This window comes from Hypanus sabinus, chromosome 25, assembly GCF_030144855.1.
Source record: "Hypanus sabinus isolate sHypSab1 chromosome 25, sHypSab1.hap1, whole genome shotgun sequence".
In the NCBI taxonomy this organism is placed as follows: domain Eukaryota; kingdom Metazoa; phylum Chordata; class Chondrichthyes; order Myliobatiformes; family Dasyatidae; genus Hypanus; species Hypanus sabinus.
This window is the reverse complement of record NC_082730.1, coordinates 8,410,534-8,433,115: the sequence shown is the minus strand read 5'-3', so window position 1 is coordinate 8,433,115 and position 22,582 is coordinate 8,410,534. Positions and strand designations below refer to the sequence as shown.

The 22,582-nt window shown below is 42.5% G+C and overlaps 1 protein-coding gene across 1 annotated transcript; it reads right to left on the bottom strand.

Moving 5' to 3' along the window:
* Nucleotides 1-1,461: 1,461 nt before the first annotated feature.
* On the bottom strand, nt 1,462-22,047 carry psma5 (proteasome 20S subunit alpha 5). The gene is made up of 9 exons (XM_059950019.1): nt 21,887-22,047; nt 15,354-15,420; nt 13,083-13,209; nt 9,357-9,424; nt 7,950-8,057; nt 6,510-6,568; nt 3,622-3,724; nt 3,032-3,118; nt 1,462-1,759 (listed from the first exon to the last, which is right to left on the bottom strand). The coding sequence occupies exons 1-9, from the start codon at nt 21,913-21,915 to the stop codon at nt 1,682-1,684; spliced, it is 726 nt and encodes a 241-aa protein (XP_059806002.1). The 5' UTR covers nt 21,916-22,047; the 3' UTR covers nt 1,462-1,681.
* Between the last annotated feature and the right edge of the window lie 535 nt (nt 22,048-22,582).

Below are 22,582 nucleotides of genomic sequence, written 5' to 3'. Positions count from 1 at the left end.
CTCTTTCATGAATGCCATGTTCTTTGGAAGCTTGTTTAAACCAAGTTAACGGTCTTTTAGGCTTCCTCCAGGTGAATAGGAGTTCACTTTTTGAATAATAAGAATTATACATCACCACAGGGGGCATCAGGATTTTAGAGGTGATTAGGTGGGGCATGGCCAAAAAAAGGTTGGGAACCACTGCCCTAACCCTAATGTTGCTGCACTCTAAATTTGGGAACATTGTGTTCAGTTCTGGTTGCCTCATTATAGGAAGAATGTGGAAGCTTTAGAGGGTGCTGAAAGGATTTACCAGGATGCTGCCTGGGTTAGAGAGTTTGTCTTATGAAGACAGTTTGAGGAAGCTAGAGATTTTTAATTTGGAGCAAAGGAGAATGAGAGGTGACTTGATAGAGGTGTACATGACTGTACGAGACATTGATCAATTGGACAGCCAGTGACATTTTCCCCAGAGTTGAAATGGCTAATATAAAGGAGCACAATTTTAAGGTGATTGGAGTAAAGTATAGGAGGGGATGTCAGAGACACCCCCCCCCCCCCACAGAGAGTGGTGGGTGCGTAGAACATGCTGCCAAGGTGGTGATAGTGCAACATACACAGTTGCTGGAGGAACTCTCAGTGGGCCAGGCAGCACCTATAGAAAAGAGAAAATAGTTGATGTTTTGGGCTGAGTCTCTTCACCAGGGCTGCCTGGCCTGCTGAATTCCTCCAGCATTTTGTGCTTGTTGCTTGGATTTCCAGCATCTGACTTTATTTGGGGGGGGGGGGGGGAGGGAGGAACTCTTAAGCATTTAAGAAACTCTTAAGATAGGCACATGAATGATAGAAAAATGGAGGGCTATGTCAGTGGGGTTAGATTGCAAAATAATTACATGAATTATGATACAAATGTAGTCTACAGAAAGTGGTGGATAGATGCAGCCCAGCCCATCAGAGGCAAAGCTCTCCCCACCAATGAGTACATCTATATGGAATGCTGCCACAAGAAAACAAAACCCAAAGATCCCCACCATCTAGGCCATGCTCTTTTCTCACTATGACCATAGGGCAGAAAGTACAGAAGCATTAGATTCCACACCACCAGGTTCAGGAACAGTTATTACCATACAACCATTATCATAAGTCAACCAGTGTGGATAACTTAACTCACAATTCTGAACTGACTCTACAATCCATGGACTCACTTTCAAGGCCTCTACAACTCATGACCTCAATACTTTTTCTACTTGCACAATGTCTTCTTTTGCACACTGGTAGTTTGTCTGTCTTTGCTTATGAATATTTTTTGTAAATTCGATGTTTTTATTTTCCTGCAAATGCCTGAAGAAAATAAATCTCAAAGTAGTATATAGTAATGTATGCATACATTGACAATGAATTTTCTTTGATTTTGATAAATTCATTTCATTCTCTTGAGAAAAGAAAGCAGTACACAGATGTGAATAAAGGATTTTGGCAATGCACCATCAGTAACAAAAATTTATTTAGTTTCATTTGGTTCATAATAATGGTTTTCAATGCACTATGTACAGAGATTTTCCAAAACCAAGTTAAAACTAGTACTACATATGTAGAAACTATCTGAAAGTATTATTCCACAAACTAGAAACCTCCAGAGCTTGAAACTGTGATTGCTTGAATTTATACTCAAGAAAACCAGGGTCTGGGCCAGAATTCAAATTTAGATTTTCTTTATTTCTTCTTCCAGCTCTTCCTTTGTGTACATGTGAAATGCTTTTGAAGGCTCTATTGTTGCAAGCTGAAAAGAGAATTAATCAGTTAATACACTCCAGCTTCAGCAGCTATAGAAGAGCGACGAAAGGAGCTGAGGTTAACCACCCCTACAGCTTTTCTTTAGCTCATTGTTGGGAGCAACTGATCAAACTGAGACAACTTTCCTAAATGTATTTTCTATTTTCACCATATGTTACAGTTTGAATCAGTAGTAAGGAAGGCAAATAAAACTTTTATATTCATTTTGAGAGGTCTAGAATATAAAAGCAAAGTTGTAATGGTAAGGCTTTATAAAACATTACTCAGACCACACTTCCGAGTATTATGAGCAGCTTTAGAAAAGTTGTGCTGACATTGGAGAAGGTCCAGAGAAGATTTACAAGAATTAACCCTGGAAGGAAAGGGTTAATGTATGAGGAACATTTGATGGCTCCAGGCCAGTACTCGCTGGAGCTTAGAAGAATGAGGAGGAAATATCAATGAATCTTAACAAATATTGAAAGGCCCATGATGGAGTGGATGTGCAGAAGATGTTTCCTATAGTGTGGAAGTTTAGGACAGGAGGGCACAGCTTCAGAATACAAGGACATCCCTTCAAAACAGAGATGAGATGGATTTTATTTAGGCAGACGGTGGTGAATCTGTGGAACTCATTGCCACAGACAGCTCTGGAGATCCAGTTATTGGATATAAAGCAGAGGTTGATAAGTTTCTTGATTAAAAAGAATGTCAAAGGGAGAAGGCAGGAAAATGGGATTGAGGGAGATAATAAATCAGCCACGATTGAATGGTGAGGCAGACTGAATGGGTCAAGTGTCTAATGCCCCTAGAAGCTACCCCACCATCTTGCTGCAACTTTTGACAGGATCTACCAGAGAGTCAATACTTTGTGCTCTACTCCGGGGAGACGCGTCAGTACAAAGAATGTACTGGATAATATTCCCCATCTATATTTTGAGGCAAATGTCTTCACCCTCATGCAAAGTGCTGGGATGAGAGGGGAACAGTGGATAGTTGTCCATCAGAGGGGGGAAAAATAACACACAAGCTCATTCCTACAGAGTGACATTCCTTTAGAACAGTGAGGGGGATAATAAATCAGCCACAATCAAACAGCAGAGTAGACTGGATGGGATGAAAGGCCTAGTTCTGCTCCTACGTCTTATGGTCTTATTTATCCATGCCACGCTGATCAGAATAAATTTTCCGTACTTAAGGGTTGGAAGTCTCTAAATAAAAGAACACTGTCGCAGTCAAACGGAGAGCTACTGGCTCATCATATACAAAACTTTCATACCTCAATATTAGTAGCACTTAGTTTTTCTTCCATTACTTGTTTCAGGATGGTGAGTGCTTCCTTCTTTGCCTCATCTAATGTCATAGACTGAAATTTTAATGATCACTAAGGTCAGCATTTGTACATACCAATACCAAAGATATGACACAGAAATTAAACCCTTCAAACCATACCACGCCAGCAACACCCCCCCCCCACCCAATAACCCCAATTTAACAATAACCTATTCATGGGGCAATTTACAATGATCAAATAACTTATCCAGTACATCTTTGGACCGTTATAAGAAAACTGAAAGACCCAGTGAAAATCTATGCCTTCCACAGTTAAGGTGTAGAGAGACTCTTTACAGAGGATGCTGGGATTGAGCAGTGGTTAGGGTTCAATTCCTGCTGCTGTCTGTAACAAGCTTGTAAGTTCTCCCCATGACCATGTAGGTTTCCTCCCACATTCCAAATATATACAAGTTTGGGTTTTAGTGGGCATGCTTTGCTGATGCCAGAAATGTGGCAACAGTTCCACGATCGATGCACTTCACTGTATGATTTGATGTACATGTGATAAATAAATCTGAATCTTGAATCATATACCTTGTGATAAACCTCCTGTAGAGCACTCTGGGCTCCCTCTGAAGCTGAACCAATTGCTCTAGCAACACACTGTACAAAAGTCCCAGATGGATCCATGTGATACCTGCACAGGAAACAAACAGGTTGTACTCATAACCACTCTACCTTTAGAATTCAGCAATGAAACATAAACCACAAATTGCTCACTGTAAGTACTGGTGGCAACTCTAAATAACTGGCATCAAGATTGGCATGACTGACGGAACAAGAAAAGTTGAGAGAGTGAGGGCTTTTCTCTGTAGCAAAGGAAGATGAGAGGTAACTTGATAGATGCACAGAGAGGCACAGACAGAGTGGACAGCCAGACTTTTCCCCAGGGCTAATACAAGGGGATATCAAAGAAAAGCTTTATTTTTACACAGAGGGTGATGGGTGCATGGAAGGTGATGCCGGGGTGGTGGTGGTAAAGCCAGATACATTAGGGACTTTTAAGAAATTCTTGGGTAGACACATAGATGAAGGAAAAATGGGAGAGCTATTTGGGAGTGAAGGATTAGATTAATCTTATAGTTAAAAGTTCGGCGCAACATTGAGGGTTGAAGTGCCTGTACTGTGCAGTACTGTTCTTTGTTCTAACACCAAGGCCTGTCCAAGGATTCAAGATTATTTTTGTCATTCTTCAGTACACCAATGTAAAGGAGAACAATTGTTACTCCAGATCCAATGCAGCATAAAAAAGTAACCCAAAAAACACAATAAATATAAAAACAATCCTTCGAAACACATGGTGGTGGGGTGGAGATAAATCTCTACCAAAAGAAGTGTAAGACACTCCTTCCCTCCGCTAACCTGCAGGTCACCCTTGGGCAAGATGCAGCACCTGCTAAATCCCCGATCAGGGTCACTTGAAGCCATGGGAGCAGGTGGTGGGTGGATGGTCGTATGAGCAGCTGGTGCATATCACAATTCCTGGTTCCCCCAGGATATGAGACTACTGAACTTCCTGCTATTACCTAGGTCTCTTCACTTATGAAAATACAGTAGCATTTTAACATTTACTTTTTAAACTTCAATTGTAAATGAACATTATGCCAAATGTCAATCTTCAGGAATACATTTTATTTTTGTCAGTGTACCTGTAGTAATATTACTTTATGTGTTGTGTGTGGTTTACACGTACTATGCTGTGCACCTTATTCAAGAGGTACATTTGGTGGCATATAGGTTTGAATGACAATAAAGGTGAACTTAAACAATGCACACTGTGGTAGATCTTTATGCAGTTTTGCTGGAAGTGAAGCATGTTCGATTCTTCTCTTCTACCTTGTTGTAAAATCCTACCCTGGATCAGGCTCTCACTGTGCACTCATCTCGATAAAACGCAACTGCTTCAAAAACAGCTTATAAAGTTAACATACGCCACAACTATTTACAATGTGTAATGTTAACTAGCTCATAGATAGCAGCCTGAAAAATGGAAGATTTAATTAGCAAATACAGACAATGAATAACTTTAGTAAGCACCAAATAACAATACTTCAATGTAAAGAAAATGGACAGGATAATCAGAAAATATTCTCTATACTCCATGAAAGAGTGGACGTGGAGAGAATGTTTTCTATAGTGGGGGAGTCAAGGACAAGAGAACACAATCTCAGAATAGGACACCCATTTAGAACAGAGATGAGTCGTCAATTTAGTTTGACAGAGCGTGATGAATCTATGGATTAATTGCCATACGCTTGTGGATGCCAAGTCATTGGGTATACTTAAAGTGGAGGTTTATTGGTTCGTGATTAGTAAGGGTGTCAAGGGTTATGGGGAGAAGGCAGGAGACTGGGTCTGTGAGGGATAATAATCAGCCATGATGGGATGACTGCTCTGTCGATGGGCCAAACAGCCTAATTCTGCTCCCATGTCTTAATTTATTACAAAGAGCTGAAGGTACTTGTGAAATGTAAATACAAACCAACATTCCAAGTTTAAGCACTTGTGTAAAATATCTAGGTAGAGTTGCTCACCACATAAACTGAGGCTTAGTATCTGAACTATCAAGACAAATTCCTTAAAGTTGTTCTGCACCTGATGACACACAAAATGCTGGTGGAACACAGCAGGCCAGGCAGCATCTATAAGGAAAAGCACTATCGACGCTTCAGGCCGAGACCCTTCGTCAAGTTTCCTTCCACCAGCATTTTGTGTATGTTGCTTGAATTTCCAGCATCTGCAGATTTCCTTGTGTTTGCTGCACCTGATGAGGCCACTTCAACATTTATACATTACACACAAAACAGTGGAAGAAATCAACACGTCAGGCATCTATAGAAATGAATAAACTATCAACATTTCAGGCCGAGACCATTCTTCAGGATTGGAAAAGGAGGGGGAAGATGCCAGAACAAAAAGGTGGGGAAGGAGGTCTAACTAGAAGGTGATCGATGAAGCAAAGTAGATGGGAAAGGTAAAACGCTGTACAGGCACGAATCTGATGGGACAGGAGAGTGGACCATGGGAGAAAGGGAAGGGTGATGAGACCCAGGGGGAGGCGATAGGCAGGTGAAAAGTGAAGATTAGAAGAGAGAAGGGAATTTTATTTTTGCCACAAGGAGAATTTGATATTCATGTTATCAGGTTGGAGGCTACTCAAGACAGAATACAAGGTGCTGCTCCTCTATCCTGAGGGTGACCTCATCTTGGCACGGAGGTGGCCATGACAAATTGAATGTGACTGGGAATTGCAATTAAAATGTTTGGCCATAAAACATGTTGAGAAATCTTCAATCAACAGCTCAATACTAAAGTCACACACTTACAAGAAAAATTTGAGATGATTAATTACATTATTTGCTCTTACATATTATAAAGCTTTCTTGAATAAGGTAGCAAAATGCAATAGAAATAATGCTTACATTTGTGGCCCCTTTTCATCAATCCCTCCAAACAGCAATGCCACACCAAATGGTCGGCTCTGGGGAAATAAAACAAAGAGCATTTAAATAACATTTTCTCCCACCATAAATAACAATATCATAAAAGGACACTCAAATTTTTAGATATTAAAGGACTATTGAAGACAGGAGTGAGATAGATTGGCGAGTTGAGAGGTGTTGCAACAATAACCTTGCATTTAAAGTCAGCAAAACCAAGGAACTGATTGCGGCCTTCAGAAAGGTGAACTTGGGAGAACACACATCAAGGACGTCAGCAGAGGAAAGGGTGAGCAGCTTCATATCCTGGTGTCAGCATCTCACAGAGGACTAACCTTGGGTCCAACATATCGATACAATCACAGAAGTTATGCACTGGGTCCTACTTAATTAGGAGTTTATGTCACCAAAGGCTTATAAATTTTTATAGATGTGTGGTGGAGAGCATTCTGACTGGTTGCATCAACATCTGGTAACGAAGGCTCCAAATCACAGGATCACAAAAGACTAAAGAGGGTTGTGACTCAGCCAGCTCCATCTTGGGCAAAACCTTCCTCACCATCAAGGAGAGCTTTAAGAGGCAAGTACCTGAAGACCCTCACCATCCGGGATACATTGGTACAGGAGCCTGAAGACCCCCACCTCAATAATTCGGAACAGATTCTTCCCCTTCATCAGATTTCTGAACGATCCTTAAACACTACTTTGTTCTTCCTTTTGTTCTTGCACTATTTTTGTAGTTTATGATTTGACTTTCCTCTGCTGCCGCAGAACAACAAATTTCACATCATATGTCAGTGATAAGAATCGGAATCTGACTCTGAATCAAGGGATATAGGGTTTGTGCAGGGATCTGCTGCTGAGATAAATGTAAGCAGCAATTTTACTGAGTAGCAGGGCAAAATGGTCTCTTCCTGTGTGGCCTTTTGCCCTCCTCCACTCAAAAAAAAAATTCAGATTATTTGTGACCAAATATGAACACCCCTTCTTAAAGTAGTCAAATCATATCCACCCCCACCCATTGTTTACCAAAGACTCCGAAAACATCAACTTGGCCAAGTCAAGGTTAAGTAATCAACTGCAGAGCTAAAATTTAACCATGGTACACTGCTGTTACTATCAAAGACATGAAGAATTACTATTATAACTTGGGGTGGCACAGTAGCATAACTCCATTACAGTGCCAGGAACCCGGGTTTAGTTCCTGGCGCTGTCTGTAAGGAGTTTGCATATTCTCCCTGTGACCACGTGGGTTTTCTCCAGGTGCTCTGGTTTCTTCCCACATTTCAAAAATTGGATCTGAAGGGCCTGCTACTGTGCTGCATCTCTAAATTTAAAAAATTAATAAAGCACATGTGTTGAAGGGTGACATAATATTACAATGCCAGAAACGGCAGTAACAGATTTAGCCAGAGATGTTACCATTGCGCCAGGGTCTGCATCTTCTTCACCAAACTGCAAGGCCAAATTGGAAACCGCCTGTGTCACACTCTCAACCGTCATGTTTTCATTGTAAGTAAACCAGTGATTCTGAAGAACAAACACATTTATTAATGTTGCCAGTTGAATACAGTAAGGCCTCAAAAATACAGATCCCCTCAAATTCATTGGTTCACAAACCAGATTTTCCATACTATTGGATGATTTTGACTTTCAGATGGATCCCACCTCCCCCCACCATGCTCGACATTATCTTCCAGTGAATCCAGGAAAGGAAGCAGATCTGTTGAGTTACATCTCATCAAAATAAGTTGGGTCAATGATTCTTCTAATTTGTAATGACCACTGGGCGCAAAAATCTTATGCTGTGCAAATTTTTTTGCTCAGTGACAACAACATGTGCACAGTGAATAATTTCTTAAATAAAAACAGTATAAATAAGCTAGTTCTAAAATCTTCAGACAAATTGCAAACACCACATTATCAACACCGTCCCCATCAGAAACTGGAAGAGGAAATGTGATTGTGTACGATCGTGAAATTTACTTAACATGCCAATGAGGTAGAGGTTGACAACTTTTTGTGTGCAGTTTGAATTCCTTTGTGTGCTAGTAGCAAAAGATGGGTGCCCTTGCACATGTTAGAAAGAACATTGATCAAAGCCTACTCTCTGTGCCTTGGGTTCAGCCACAAAAGCTACACATAATCCTGATAGTTCGTCACATGTTGAGCCTGGATCCCCTTGCAAACCAAGGTCACACCCTCAGCAATACATGGCCAACCTTGTGAGCTTGCCTGTCTGTAGATATTTGATCTGCAGAGATCGACCTATAGCAGGGTTTCCCAACAATTTATGTCATGGACCTCCCCCATCACCATTAACCAAAGGGTCTGTGGACCCCAGTTTGGGAACCCTGACATACAGGGCGTGTCTGACACCAAGCCATCAGAAGATAGAACTGTACATCAGAGGAACTACCCTCAGCTCATAGCATTGTGCCGAACTGATTTAAGTTCACGACATCTAATCCCATGCAGTTCAATGCACTTCCAAAAGAGGCATCCAACACCACAGTTTCCAACAATGTTCGGATATTTCTTTATCGCTTCTCTTTACAACCCTTTATCTCTATGTCACTTTAATATTCTTTCAAGGTTTGCACAAAAACACTCAAAATAGCTCTGTGGACATAACAATTTTGCAATTAGCCATTCCAAAGTTACTTACTTTCACTGGATAAAATGAACATTAATTATTAATGACAATAGAATATGCATTCTAAGATGACATTACAGAAATCAATGACTTAACTGTTAGAAAACGGAACTAATTTCACAGAAGCTTGCTTTAAGTTTACCACATTGTGAAATACTGAAATTTTAAATTACCTGTGTTTCAACTCGGGCTTTATCGATTAATGTTTTGGCATCAGCGATTAATCCACTCATTGCACAGCCTAACAAGAAAATAATTAATATTAATTTTAATTCTACAGAAGTGATATTATAATATTTTGTACAATCTCCTTACAGACAGCAGTTAGTTACTAGGTGATCCAGGTTTAATTCCTGGCACTGTCTGTACGGAGTTTGTGCATTCTCTCCATGACTGTGTGAGTTTTCTGCAGGTGCTCCCCTTTCCTTCCACATCCCAAAGATGTACTGGTTAGTTGGCTAATTGGTCATTGCAAATTGCCCTCTGATTAGGCCAGGATTAAATCGAGGGATTGCTGGACGGCACGGCTCAGAGTGCCAGAAGGGCCAACTCTGTGCTGAATCTCAATAAATAAAATCACATTTTTTTAACCCATGTGTATTTTTTTAAAACACATAAGCAAAATTGTAAATTAGTTGTCAAGTGAGCCAGAATGGCTGACTAATGTACAAGAGGTCTATTGAAGAGTGTTTAAACAGTGGGATAGAAGCTGTCACATACAAAATGCTGGAAGAGGTCAGCAGGCCAGGCAACATCTATGGAAAAATGCAGTCGATGTTTTGGGCCAAAACCCGTTGGCAGGACTGGAGAAAAAAAGCTGAGTAGATTTGAAAGGTGGGGGGAGGGGAGACAGAAACGGGAGGTGATAGGTGAAATTTGGAGGGGGGAGGATGAAGTAAAGGGCTGGGATGTTGATTGGTGAAAGAGACAGAAGGACACAGAAGTAAGTAAAAGGGGGAAGGAGCACCAGAGGGAGGCATGGGCAGGCAAGGTGAGAGGGGGAAAAGGGGATAGGGAATGGTGAAGGGAAGTGGGGGGCATTACCAGAAGTTTGAGAAATCGATGATCATGCCTTCAGGTTGGAGGCTACCCAAATGGAATACAGGGTATTGTTTCTCCAACTTAGGTGGGGCCACATCACAACAGTGGAGGAGGCCATGGTAGGACATATCAGAATGGGAATGGGAAGTGGAATTAAAATGGGCAGCCACTGGGAGATCCTGTTTGTTCTGGCAGATGGAGTGCAGGTGCTCAGTGAAGCGGTGGAGCTCCAAACACAGTAAATGACCCCAACAGACTCTCAGGTGAAGCATTGCCTCACCTGGACGAACTGCTTAGGGCCCTGAGTGGTAGTGAGGGAGGTGGTGTAGGGTAACTGTAACACTTGTTCCACTTGCAAGGATGTGCCAGGAGGGAGACGTAGATTGGGAGACTGTTTCACCAAGCATAGGTGCTGCCTAGCCTGCTGAGTTCCTCCTTGTGTGCTGCTCAGATTTCCAGCATCTGCAGATTTTCTCCTGTTTGAGATAGAACCTGTCCTTGAGCCTGGTGATAGGTTTTCAAGCCTTTGTCCAATGGAATAGGGGAGAAGAGGCAATGACTAGAATTGGGGGGGGGAGGGGGAAGAGGGGTGTCTTTGGCTGATTTCCAAAATAAGCATAGAGACTGGAAACTGAATCAATTTTTCCTCACTAATAAATGTCTTCTGCTACTTCTCCAAGACTTTTGAGATCTTTTCCAAATGTTGGGTGCTCAAATCTAAAAGCATTTTAACTGTTTCAAAAAAAAAAAATATTTTCAGCATTGCTTCAGTTGCTGTTTTATACCTCAATCAATTATGTTATGCAAAGAAAGTTGTGATTTCTGGCATGATACCCCACTGCTGTCTGTAAGGAAGTTGTATGTTCTCACAGTGATGCATGGGTTTCCTCCCACATTACAGGTCAGACTTGGTGAGTTGAGGTTCTGCTTTGTTGGAGCCTGAAGCATGCCAACACTTAGATACAATCCTCGCTAATCTGATTTAATGCACAATCTCACTGCATGCTTTGACGTACATATGAAAAAAATAAAGGTGATCTTTATCTTTAACACAAGAAATTCTGATGGTGCTGGAGGAACTCAGCAGGCCAAACGGCATCCATGGAAATGAACAGAAACATTAAGGCACTTCTTCAGGACTGATCAAGAAGAGGGAAGACGCCAGAATAAAAATCTGCGTGTGTGGTAGGGTGAGGGGGGGGGGGGGGGGGGAGAAGGACGATAGCTAGATAGGTGAAGCCAGGTGGGTGGGGAGGGTGAAGTGCTGGAGAGGAAGGAATCTGATAGGAGAGAAAATGGACCATGAGAGAAAGGAAAAGAGCAAAAGCAACGGGGGAGGTGATAAGAGGCAAGAGGCCAGAGTGGGGAGTAGAAGAGGAGAGAGGGGAGGCTCACGCCATCAGGTTGGAGACTACCCAGATGGAATACAAGGTGTTGCTGCTCCACCCCAAGGGTGACTTCATCATGGCACAAGAGTCAGCCACAGACATGTGGGAATGGGAATTAAAATGTTTGGCAATTGGGAAGTTCCACTATTGGTGGATGGAGTGGAGGTGCTCGATGAAACAGCACCCCAATTTACGACAGGTCTCACCTATGTAGAGGAGGCTGCGTCGGGAACACTGGATACAACAGACCCTAGCAAATTCACAGGTAAAGTGCAGCCTCAAAGGGAAGGACTGTTTGGGGCCCTGAATGGAGATGAGGGAGGAGGTGAATGGGCAGGTGTAGTATGTTGGCCGCTTGCAATTGTTATCTTTAAATACTTTCAAGTCTTCCTGCTCCTTTACCACTGGTGTGCAAATAATTTGCTCCACAAGCAGATACCCGTATCTCTCACATATTCAGTTACAAACCTCAACTGCCTTTTACTCCATTTAGTCATCACTAAGATTTCTCAATGTTGTCGTGCCATCTATACGTGAACTTTAATTTTAGGAAATGACAATTAAGTATTGTAACATTTATTTTACTTTACAAAAACATTTGTTTATTTACGAGGCCTGAGGTAATTTTTAAAAAAAATATATACACTTGAGTGGAACCTGGGATAGTAGTTACAGTAGTTTTAGTTTTCTAAATTTTAAACAGCATCCCAATAAATGAAATCACCAATTTATATTTACGTAAAACTACAACACAAAAAAGCAAAATTAAAGGAGCAATAAAAATTTGACATAACCACTCAAGGATACAGTAGGTTGGAAGACCCACATAGAGTCATTGAAAAGTACAGCACAGAAACAGGTCTCTGGACCCATCCAATCCATTTAAACTGCCTACTCCCTTGTCAGTCAGGTTTTAAACAGAATACTAACATAGGAGAGAAAGGTAATGAGGTTTGGGGTGAGAACTGTGGAAGTTTGGATGAACAAAGGCAGAGCCATCATGACTGGGTTGATTAAATTCAAGTTATTGACAGGAGGTTGGAAGGGGATTGTTTTCAAGGAGTGAATGGAGAGGGAGAATTAAGCCAAAGGCAGACTGAAAAAGGACAAGATCCTGTTTTAAAGTTTGAGTGCTACTTTAACAGGCAAGCACATGATGGTGAACCCAATATGCATGTTTTTTAATCTTTTTAATGCCATTAACCAAGGGGTCCGTGGACCCCAGGTTGGGAACCCTAGTGAAGGAATTTGAAACAAAAAACACCCCTGTGCCCAAACAAAAATACAGAAAGATTTGAACAGGCTACAAATAAATGGTGGATCTCTGAAACCTTATTTTGACATAAAATACTTCACAATCTCCATAAAGTTTACCCTTGTACTTTTTAAAATGGATAGTAAAACTGAAAGACAAGTTCCAAAAACAAGACAGTTAATTGTCTGATTCCCCTCCTTCCACAATAAACTGACCTATGTGAGAATCAATTTCAACTATTTTTTCAATGCTGCTGGGTTCCATCAGTGGGGACGTGATCCTCTTCTCAACCGCTAGAACAACACCCTCACTGGTTTGGATTCCGATGGCAGTGGAACCCAACTGTGGAAACAGACAGCATAAATTTAATTTAAGGGAAATTTCACGAGTTATCTTGTTTAAGAGTACAAATGGTGGCTTTTCTTATAGTACTCCACTCCATCTGCATTGCATAGGAGTATCAGCCTACATATCAAAGACTCCAGCAAATTTCTACGGGTGTACCATGGACAGCAATCTGACTGACTGCATCACTGTCTGGTACGGAAGCACTAATGCACAGGATTGGAAAAAGCTGCAGAGGACTGTAGACTCAGCCAACATCAGTCCCGCACTAGAATGAATGCAAGCCCAGGATTATGTCCTCAGTTCCAGTAGGTGAGGTGGGGAAGAGGGCAGGGGCAGAACCACAGTTTTGATCAAAAGATGTGCATGTTACTAATAAAGCAGATTACTGTCCCATGTCAAAACAGTCTTTGGAACTGTAAACTATCATGTCATTAAGACACCAGAGAAATAACTTTGCTCTTTGAAACAACCTCACTGGATCTTTGACATTAACAAGGTACCAGATGAAGCCTGAGGTCAATACCTCAACATATATCAATCTTAGAATTTATTTAAATCTTACATCCATCCAATGCAAGGGAGTGAAAATCTTTGTGTTAAGACTCCGTCGCAATGTACTCATCCAAAGGGCTGTAACTTTGGCAGTGGCCAGCCTGGTACTTGGCTCTGGTCTCTGAATTAGAGCACGAAGCCTCCTGACTGGGAGAGGGACGCACTAATACCAAGCCACAGCAGCTATCAAAACTTGTGGATACTCAGCGGGGTTATGAGAAAACTGCTTAACAACATATTTTTATTGAAATAGGCAAGTACAGAGTCACAAATCAGAGGTAGGGTAATAGATCAACTCAGCAGTGAGAACACACCGCGCTAACACTTGCCATCTGTTGCATCTTGACATCAAAAATAACAGAATTTATAGGTTCCTTGATCCTGTTTTATTTTACACATCCAGCATAGAAGAGAATGCCCACAAACCTAGAAACATCGGTTTGAAGTTCAGTCAGCTTATTCAGATGTCACCACATACAACCCTGAGATTCATTGCTTTGTGAGTATACCCAATAAATCTATAGGATAATAACCATAACAGAATCAATGAAAGATTGCCCAACTAGGGCGTTCAACCAGAATACAGAAGACAACTATGCAAATATGAAAACAATATTAAATAAATAAGCAATAAATATCAAGGACATGAAACGAAGAGTCCTTGAAAGTGAATCCATTGGTTGTGGGAACATTTCAGTGACGGGGCAAGTGAAGTTGAGTGATGTTAGCCCCTTTGATTCAAGAGCCTGATGGTTAAGGGGTAGTGACTGTCCCTGAACCTGGTGGTATGAGTCCTGAGCTCCCTGTACCTTCTCCCTGATGGCAGAAGTGAGAAGAGCATGACCTGAGTGATGGGAGTCCCAGATTAAGGATGCTGCTTTTCTGCGACAGCTTTTCATGTAGATACGTTCAATGGTTGGAAGGGCTTTATTTGTGATGAACTGGGCTGTAACAACAACATTTTGTAGGATATTCCATTCAAAGCCATTGGTGTTTCCATACCAGGCTGTGATGCAGCCAGACAATATACTCTCTACTACAAATCTATAGAAGTTTGTCAAAGTTTAAGATGTTATGCCGAAAGCTATTAAGTGTTTTAAACTAGTAACTAGATTTATCAGTCACATGTACCAAGGCACAGCAAAAAATTTGTCTTGTGTAGTCTTAATAAAGCTAATCTCTTGCTTCCCCCCCACCACAGATGCTATCTGACCTGCTGAATTTCTCCAGCATTTCTCTTAATTGCTGTTCATACAGATTCAATTCATTACAACAGTACATTGAGTAGTACAAGGTAAAACATAACAGAAAGCAGAATAAAATGTTACAATTACAGAGAAAATGAACTAGAAGTCAATAAGATGTAAGGTTATGAGGACAAGAGTTATCTTTGGGATGGCATGTGATTGTGAATGGAGCAATACCAATACAGGATGATAGGAAATGGTCAATGTTACCCAAGTTGTACGTTAGATTAAAAAAAGCATAACTAGCAAAGTAAGTGTGAGAGGTCTCCCACAGCATGGGCTGTGAGAATCTCTAGAGTTAACTCATCACTGTAAAACAAAGGCATTTTAAATACACACCTTAATGGCCTCTATAGCATATTCAACTTGAAATAATCTGCCTTCTGGAGAGAATGTGTTAACGCCCCTGAAACGCAAAATGAAAGAATTATTTCCTCAAAAAGAATCACAGAACACTAGTGGCCACTCAGCCCATCTGAATTGTATAGTTAAGTACAGTATATTCCAGTTGATTGCACACATCAAGACCAGTACACTTTGGCCCAAGTAAATTGCTACTCTATTTAGCTAAAGTTTCATGGAAATACTGAAAAAACATACAAAGGACTGAGTAACAAATTATGTATTTAAGTGTAATTATTATTCAACCATTCATGAATACAGCCAAATGAAACAGTGTTACTCCAGAGCCAAGGTGTAAAACACTGTACCAACAATCATAAAAACAAAGCACGCGACACATCAGACAGCAGTAACCATACAGCCACATAAAAATATATCATCTAAGTCCCTTAGTGAAACGTCCTGTAAATCAATGATGCATGAGTGCTGTTGGCAAGAACAAGTATTTCTCAGCAGTCTAAACGTGTAGTGTCTGTATATTTCACATTGGTAAATAAATTGTTTTCGGAATTTTCCGGCAAAAAAAAAGTTCTCAGCATTCTGCAGAAGGGTTAACCATACAGTAAACCCAGGTTGTCTCCCATTGACTGAACACTGGAGGCATCAGCTATGCTGGGGCCAGTCCAGAATCCAGCGTGGACACTGTGCCACATTGCCTCCAGCATCTCCCCTCCAGGCCTACTCCAACATGTAAGCCCACGGCATGAGCCTAGTCCTTACGGCAATCGAGGGCATGCGCTCCCCGTTGTTAGTCATGCCAATAAACCAGTGAACCAGACTTCCAGTATTTTACATTCCCAATGTCCAACAGGGTCTTGTGCTCACAAGAAAAATGTCCAAGATAATTACTTGCTGTCAGACTGCAGACTACCTTTCCGCACCAACTCTGACACTTTTCTGTAGCAGGCGGCAACACAGTCCACACCAAGCCCAGCTCCTGTGCTGTCGAGCAACTAGCTGATAGCAGAGGAGCTGGTCTTGATGCCAGTCATGTTGAAATGAATTACAGGACAAATTAGCACACTACTAATACTACTACAGTCCTAATGCTTGTTGACAAAAGAATTCACTCCAGTGTATGTTGCAACAACTATTCTTTGACTGTAAATGGACAAAATCAACACTGACACCTAGTGTACATAACGGATTGCCTTGTTACAAACTGCATTGTCTGAATTTTCATTTTCATTGTAACATTCAACATTGTCGATACCTTCAACTTCTTTGTAGTTCCTAACTTGTTGGAGTAGTGAAGTGATTTCATTTTCATTCGTGACCATTACTGACATCACCAACCCTGAATGCATGAAAACACAGGGAGCAAAACCAGTTCGGAACTGTCTTACCGCTCATGTCTTGTCAACTACTCATGACAAAAGTCACTGCTGCTTGAACACAAACACATGCAACTGATGTTTAAAAACTGTTTGCTCTAAACATGGTGTAGTGTGTAATAGCCATGCAAGTGCATGTGATTGATGCTTATAACAAACTTATTTACAGACAGACATACTTTATTGATCCTGAGGGAAACTGGGTTTCGTTACAGTCGCACCAACCAAGAATAGTGTAGAAATATAGCAATGGTGGCGTGCTGGGGAGGCAGCATTAAGAAGAGGGACGCCTCACGTCTTAATAAGCTGGTAAGGAAGGCAGGCTCTGTCGTGGGCACATAACTGGAGAGTACGACATCGGTGGCAGAGCGGAGGGCACTGAGTAGGCTACGGTCAATCATGGAAAACCCTGAACATCCTCTGCACAGCACCATCCAGAGACAGAGAAGCAGCTTCAGCGGCAGGTTGCTGTCAATGCAAAGCTCCTCAGACAGGATGAAGAGATCATTACTCCCCAACGCCATTCGGCTGTACAATTCAACCACCAGGGGCAAGACATGTTAAAGTGTCAGGGTTAGGACTGAGCTTAAGTTACCACTCAATGCACTTCAGTAAACTATTTAAGAACTTTTTAAAAGCTATTTATTAATGCTTTTTGGGAGGGTGATTTTAGATGCATATCATATTTATACTGAGTTAAATACTGTATGTAATTAGTTTTGCTACAATAAGTGTATGGGACACTGGAAAAATGTTGGATTTCCCCTTGGGGATGAATGAAGTATCTATCTATCTATAAAACCATAAATAATAATAATAAATAAATTATGCCAAGTGGAAATAAGTCCAGGACCAGCCTATTGGCTCAGGGTGTCTGATACTCCAAGGGAGGAGTTGTGAAGTTTGATGGCTACAGTCAGGAATGACTTCCTATGACGCTCAGTGTTGCATCTTGGTGGAATGAGTCTCTGGCTGAATGTATTCCTGTGCCTAACCAGTACATTATTTAAAGCTATAGTCTCCTGTCCCAATTAAACAGCATGGTGTTCCAAATAAACAAATGGAATCCCAGCTATTTTCTCAATTAGTTTTTGTGATTTTTGACCCTACCAACTGGAATCCACTGTAGTTGGTTGAACTAAAATGGGCAGGATGATAGCATAGCCGTTAGCGCAATCATGTTACAGTGCCAGCTATCACAGATCAGGGTTCAACACATGCTGCTGTCTGTAAGGAGATTGTACGCTCTCTCCTTGAACATGTGGGTTTCCTCTGGGTGCTCCAGTTTCCTCTCACATTCCAAAGAGATACAGTTCTGGTTGGGGTTATAAGTTGTGGGCATGCTATGTTAACGTCGGAAGCTTGGCAACACTCATGGGGTGTCCCCAGCATGTCCTTGGACTGTGTTGCATGTTGACGCAAATGATGCATTTGACTGTATGTTTCAATATACATGTGACAAATAAAACAGGTCCATTCTAATGGCATCTCCAGCCTCAGCCACGGGCAGCAGAGTTGATGATCACTGAGACAATGACATCATTGAAAATCCCTACAGATGAGGCCTGGTGATCAGACCCTCATGGAGAGTAAGGTCCAAGCGTGCACCACCAGCCAGAATCATACTCCAGATCTGCTTGGCTCACTATCAGGATCAAGGATACTATATAAATGAAGTGGGAAATGGAGGCAGTTCTGCAACAAACAAGTTACAACAAGAAAATTATAGACAAAAAGCCTCAGAACAGAGGGGCGTCCATTTAGAGCTGAGGTAAGGAGGAATTTTTTTTTTCCGCCAGTGAGTTTGAATCTGTGGATTTTGTTGCCAAGACATCAGGTATACTTAAGGCAGAGGCTGATAGGCTCTTGATTAGACAGGGCATGAAGGGATAAGGGAGAAGGCAGGTGATTGGGACTGAGAGGGAAATAGATCAGCCAAGATGAAATAGCAGCACAGATCGGTGGGTCAAATAGCCTAATTCTGCTACTGCTCCTATACACACAGGAGCTAGTACTACAAGCTCTGTAGTGCTGACTACAGAATCTGGTCAGACGGACGAGCCAGGCTCGGAGTCACCCCAGTACCCAGAACCTCCAAGCAACACGTTACCCCACTAAGCAGGAAGTCAGAACAGCGTCAGGTGAAGTGGCCTGCTGCTAACAAGGAGCAGTGGCTCCAGTTGGATGAGGATGTAGTGAAGAGGCCAACAAATGCAAGGGGGCTAAATACACGGATCTTGAGCAGAATGCTGGAGAGCTCACTGTGAGCCAGTCGAAGTTGGGTGCCGGGGCTTTGCTGGCCATTCATTACAGCGGACTTAAACTCCTTGGAGTAAAGGGACTGCAGTACAGAAGAGCCACCAAGAACATTCTGGAGGCTGCTGAAAAGGCCTCGTGGTGGCTGTGGATTATTGCGCCACTTGGACGCAAGTCGGGGGGGGGGGGGGGCTGATTACCCCCAGCTGGGTTGCCCGGGCAAGGGTGTCTAATGATTAAAGACCTGAAACATCCTACGACCCCGGGTTCATCACTGAAGACGTGTCTAAGTAGCACCAGGTGTATTCTACAACTATGGTCTTAAAATGAGCGGAACATGGATTTAATGTTTGGGTCTCTGAAAAAGGAGACCTCCTTACCCAACTCTGGAACAGGACAGGATTGTGCAATGACCCCAGGGCTAACAAGCGTGAAGATACACACTGAATCTGGTACTTGAAGAATCAAAGGACTTCTACAAATCTGATTACCTCGTATCTCAAGAGGCAATGTGCCATGTAAAAAGAACAAAACTGTTGGAGGACCAGAAGAAACAGCTTCACAATTGAGGAATATCCCTTTAAAACAGAGATCAGGAAGAATTTCTGTAGCAAGAGTGTGGTGAACCTACAGAATTCATTGTCACAGATGGCTATGGAGGTCAAGTCATCAAGGTATATTTAAAACTGAGGTTGACAGGTTTCCTGATTGGTAAGGATATCAAAGGTAATGGGGTTGAGAGGGATAATAAACCAGCCATGACAGAATGGTCAAACAGCATCAATAGAGATGAAGGATGCTGAAATGTGAATTGTCCATTTCCCTCTACAGGTGCTGCCTGACCTGCTGAGTTTCTCCAGAAACATTGTTTGCTGCTCCAGTTTCCATCACCTGTAATCTCGTCTCCAATGTAGAGCTCAAGCTCAGAGTATTTGTCCTTGCAATTAAAAGTTTACCTTTCAATAACTGACAGCAGTATCTCTCTAATATGAAAGAGGCTTCAGCAGAATAATGAAAGGGACAAGCTGGGACGAGGAGAAATTCCTGAAGCTTTGGAATTCTCTAGCGTGGGGTATCTGGAGGTTCACTCCAATCAGGGGTGGATGGGTTCCTGGATGTCATGGAAAGTGGCTGGGAATGGAGCTGGGACAGAAAACTTGTTTTGTACTCACTGTATTTATCATTACCACGTACACTGCAACTAGCTTATCATTGTCACACTTACTGAAACAGAGTGAAAAACCATTTTGTCCGACATTCAGTCAGATTATTCCAAACACAATTACATCAAGGTAAAACAAAAGAAAAAGAAATAGGAATGCAGAAAAAAAGTGTAACAGTCAGAGAGAAAGTGTGTGCAGGGAGACAAAATTCAAGTTCACAACCATGTATATTTTCAGGTAGAGACAGTCCTTTTTAACATGGGTCGATAGAGGTGGTAGGAGCGGTTAAAGTGGGAGAGAATTGGTTTATTATTGTCACATGTCCCAAGGTACAGTGAAAAATCTTTGTTTGTACGCTATCCATACAAATCAATTCATCACAGAGTATTGAGGTAGGACAAAGTAAAACAATAACAGAATGTTACAGTCAGAGAGAGGGTACAGTGCAGGCAGGCAATAAGATGAAAGGACCATGACCAGGTAGAGCATGACGCCAAGAATCCAAGTCGATTCAATAGTTTTACAACAGCAAGATAGCTGTCCTTGAGCCTGGTGTAACATGTTGGGAGTCGTTACAGTGGGAGAGAATTGATTATAAATGGTTTAATCAAGCAGTAGTAAATCAAGGCAATTAGACTTGCTGTGTTGTTTCACCACTCATCTGAGAGGCTTCTTCAGTTCTGATCCATGGTATTACAACTAAAAAAAACTGAGTTGTTTAAAGGTATAGCAATCACATGAGGGTCGTTAAGAGTCCCAGAGGTAATGAGAGGGGCATTAGTCTTATCTTTGCATGAATGGAGGTGTGAACTGTAATGGAGACGCCAGGGTAGAGATGTTAGGGCTGCACTGTAAGTAGCTGATAGGTGGTGTCGTACCCCACCTGTTCAGGGATAGGTTTTCCAGTTTGACAAAGATGGCTTCTTTAGCTCCTCTTTTAAACCACATGTCCTCCCTGTCCAAAATGTACACATTGTTATCAAAGAATAACAACGCTTTAGGTGTAAATATACAGCTGAGTCTTGACCTGAGCTATTAGTCCTCCTATGTTGGGCCATTCGTTTGGGAATTGGAGTCCAGAGGGCATGGGGTACGACACCACCATTCAGCTACTTACAATGCAGTCCTAACATCTCTATCCCTCCATTCATGCAAAGATAAGACTAATGACACTCGTTACTTCTACCAGTTGTCTTGATTTACTGCTGTTTGATATACAATGGCCTGAATGACTGAGAACCTTCATTAACTTATTGGCACATACAATGAGTGGTTAATTTTTATGTTAGCCATGCAGATCAATGCATCTGTATGGCTTCATCAATTCATCAGGTAGATAGTTTAGTTAAGAATCAGTCTTATCGTTCAAGAGGCCCGTTCACCAGAATCACAACTTGCAAATTGTTAAACTGGTTGTCGACTCGGCTCCTCAGCCCGTTTCCAGGCCCGGGCCCAGCCCCGAACCGGCGCTGTGACTCAGCAGCCCCGGCTTGAATATGAAAGTGAAACCTTGTCGTTTGTTAAAAGGCTCGAGGCCCGAGACCCATCCGGCGACCGGACACCAAAGCACTGGGACGCGAAAGAGCGAGGACCCGGCACGCAGGCCCGGATGCAGGAAATAACAGCAGCAGCCGAGGCCCCGGGTCCAGGCCCAATTGACGGGGGATGGTTGATGCGACCTCAGCGCATCGTGTGGCAGCGGGAAGGCGAGACCCACCTGTCATACTCGGACCTGATGATAAACATCCTGGGCGGCGGGTGACTTGCGAGGCCGCACAGAGAGAGAGAGGGACCAGGCAATGCGGGGCAACAGGTCAGGGAGCGCGGCCTCAACCGGAGCCTGTGAACGTGAGGCCTGGTCACGCCTACCCTTTTAGTGATTGGTTGTCCAGTGGTTGCGAGGCGGGGGTTCTCCCCAAATCCGTGTTTCTATTGGTCGCCCTAGGCATCTGGGGCGGGGGCATCCGCAGCCGCCGCACTTTCCGATTAGTCACCCTGAGCTTCTGAGGCGGGTCATAACCATTCCCGCCTCTCGCTCCCATTGGGCATCTAGGGGATTAGGGGGCTGGGCTTATCGCCCTTCCCGCCTCCCGCTCCTATTGGTCACACTGTGGTTCACAATGTCTGTCATTGTGTTTATAGGGCGGGACTTTAACCCAGCCATCGTCGATGCGCGTTCCAATTGGTTGAGCCTTGTGTCAATCGCCGCCTGCGTTTCAGGGTGCTCGCAACAAGACGGAGAGAGAGCCGCGGGGGAATCGGGGAGGGAAGGGGAGGAGAAGAGAAGAAAGGACAACCGAACGGGTAAAGATAAAAGAATGCTGGAAATCTTGATCAAAGTAGCTCAAGCAGCATCTGTGGAAACAGTCGACGTTTCGGGCCGAGACTCTTCCACAGGACCGGGGAAACTGAT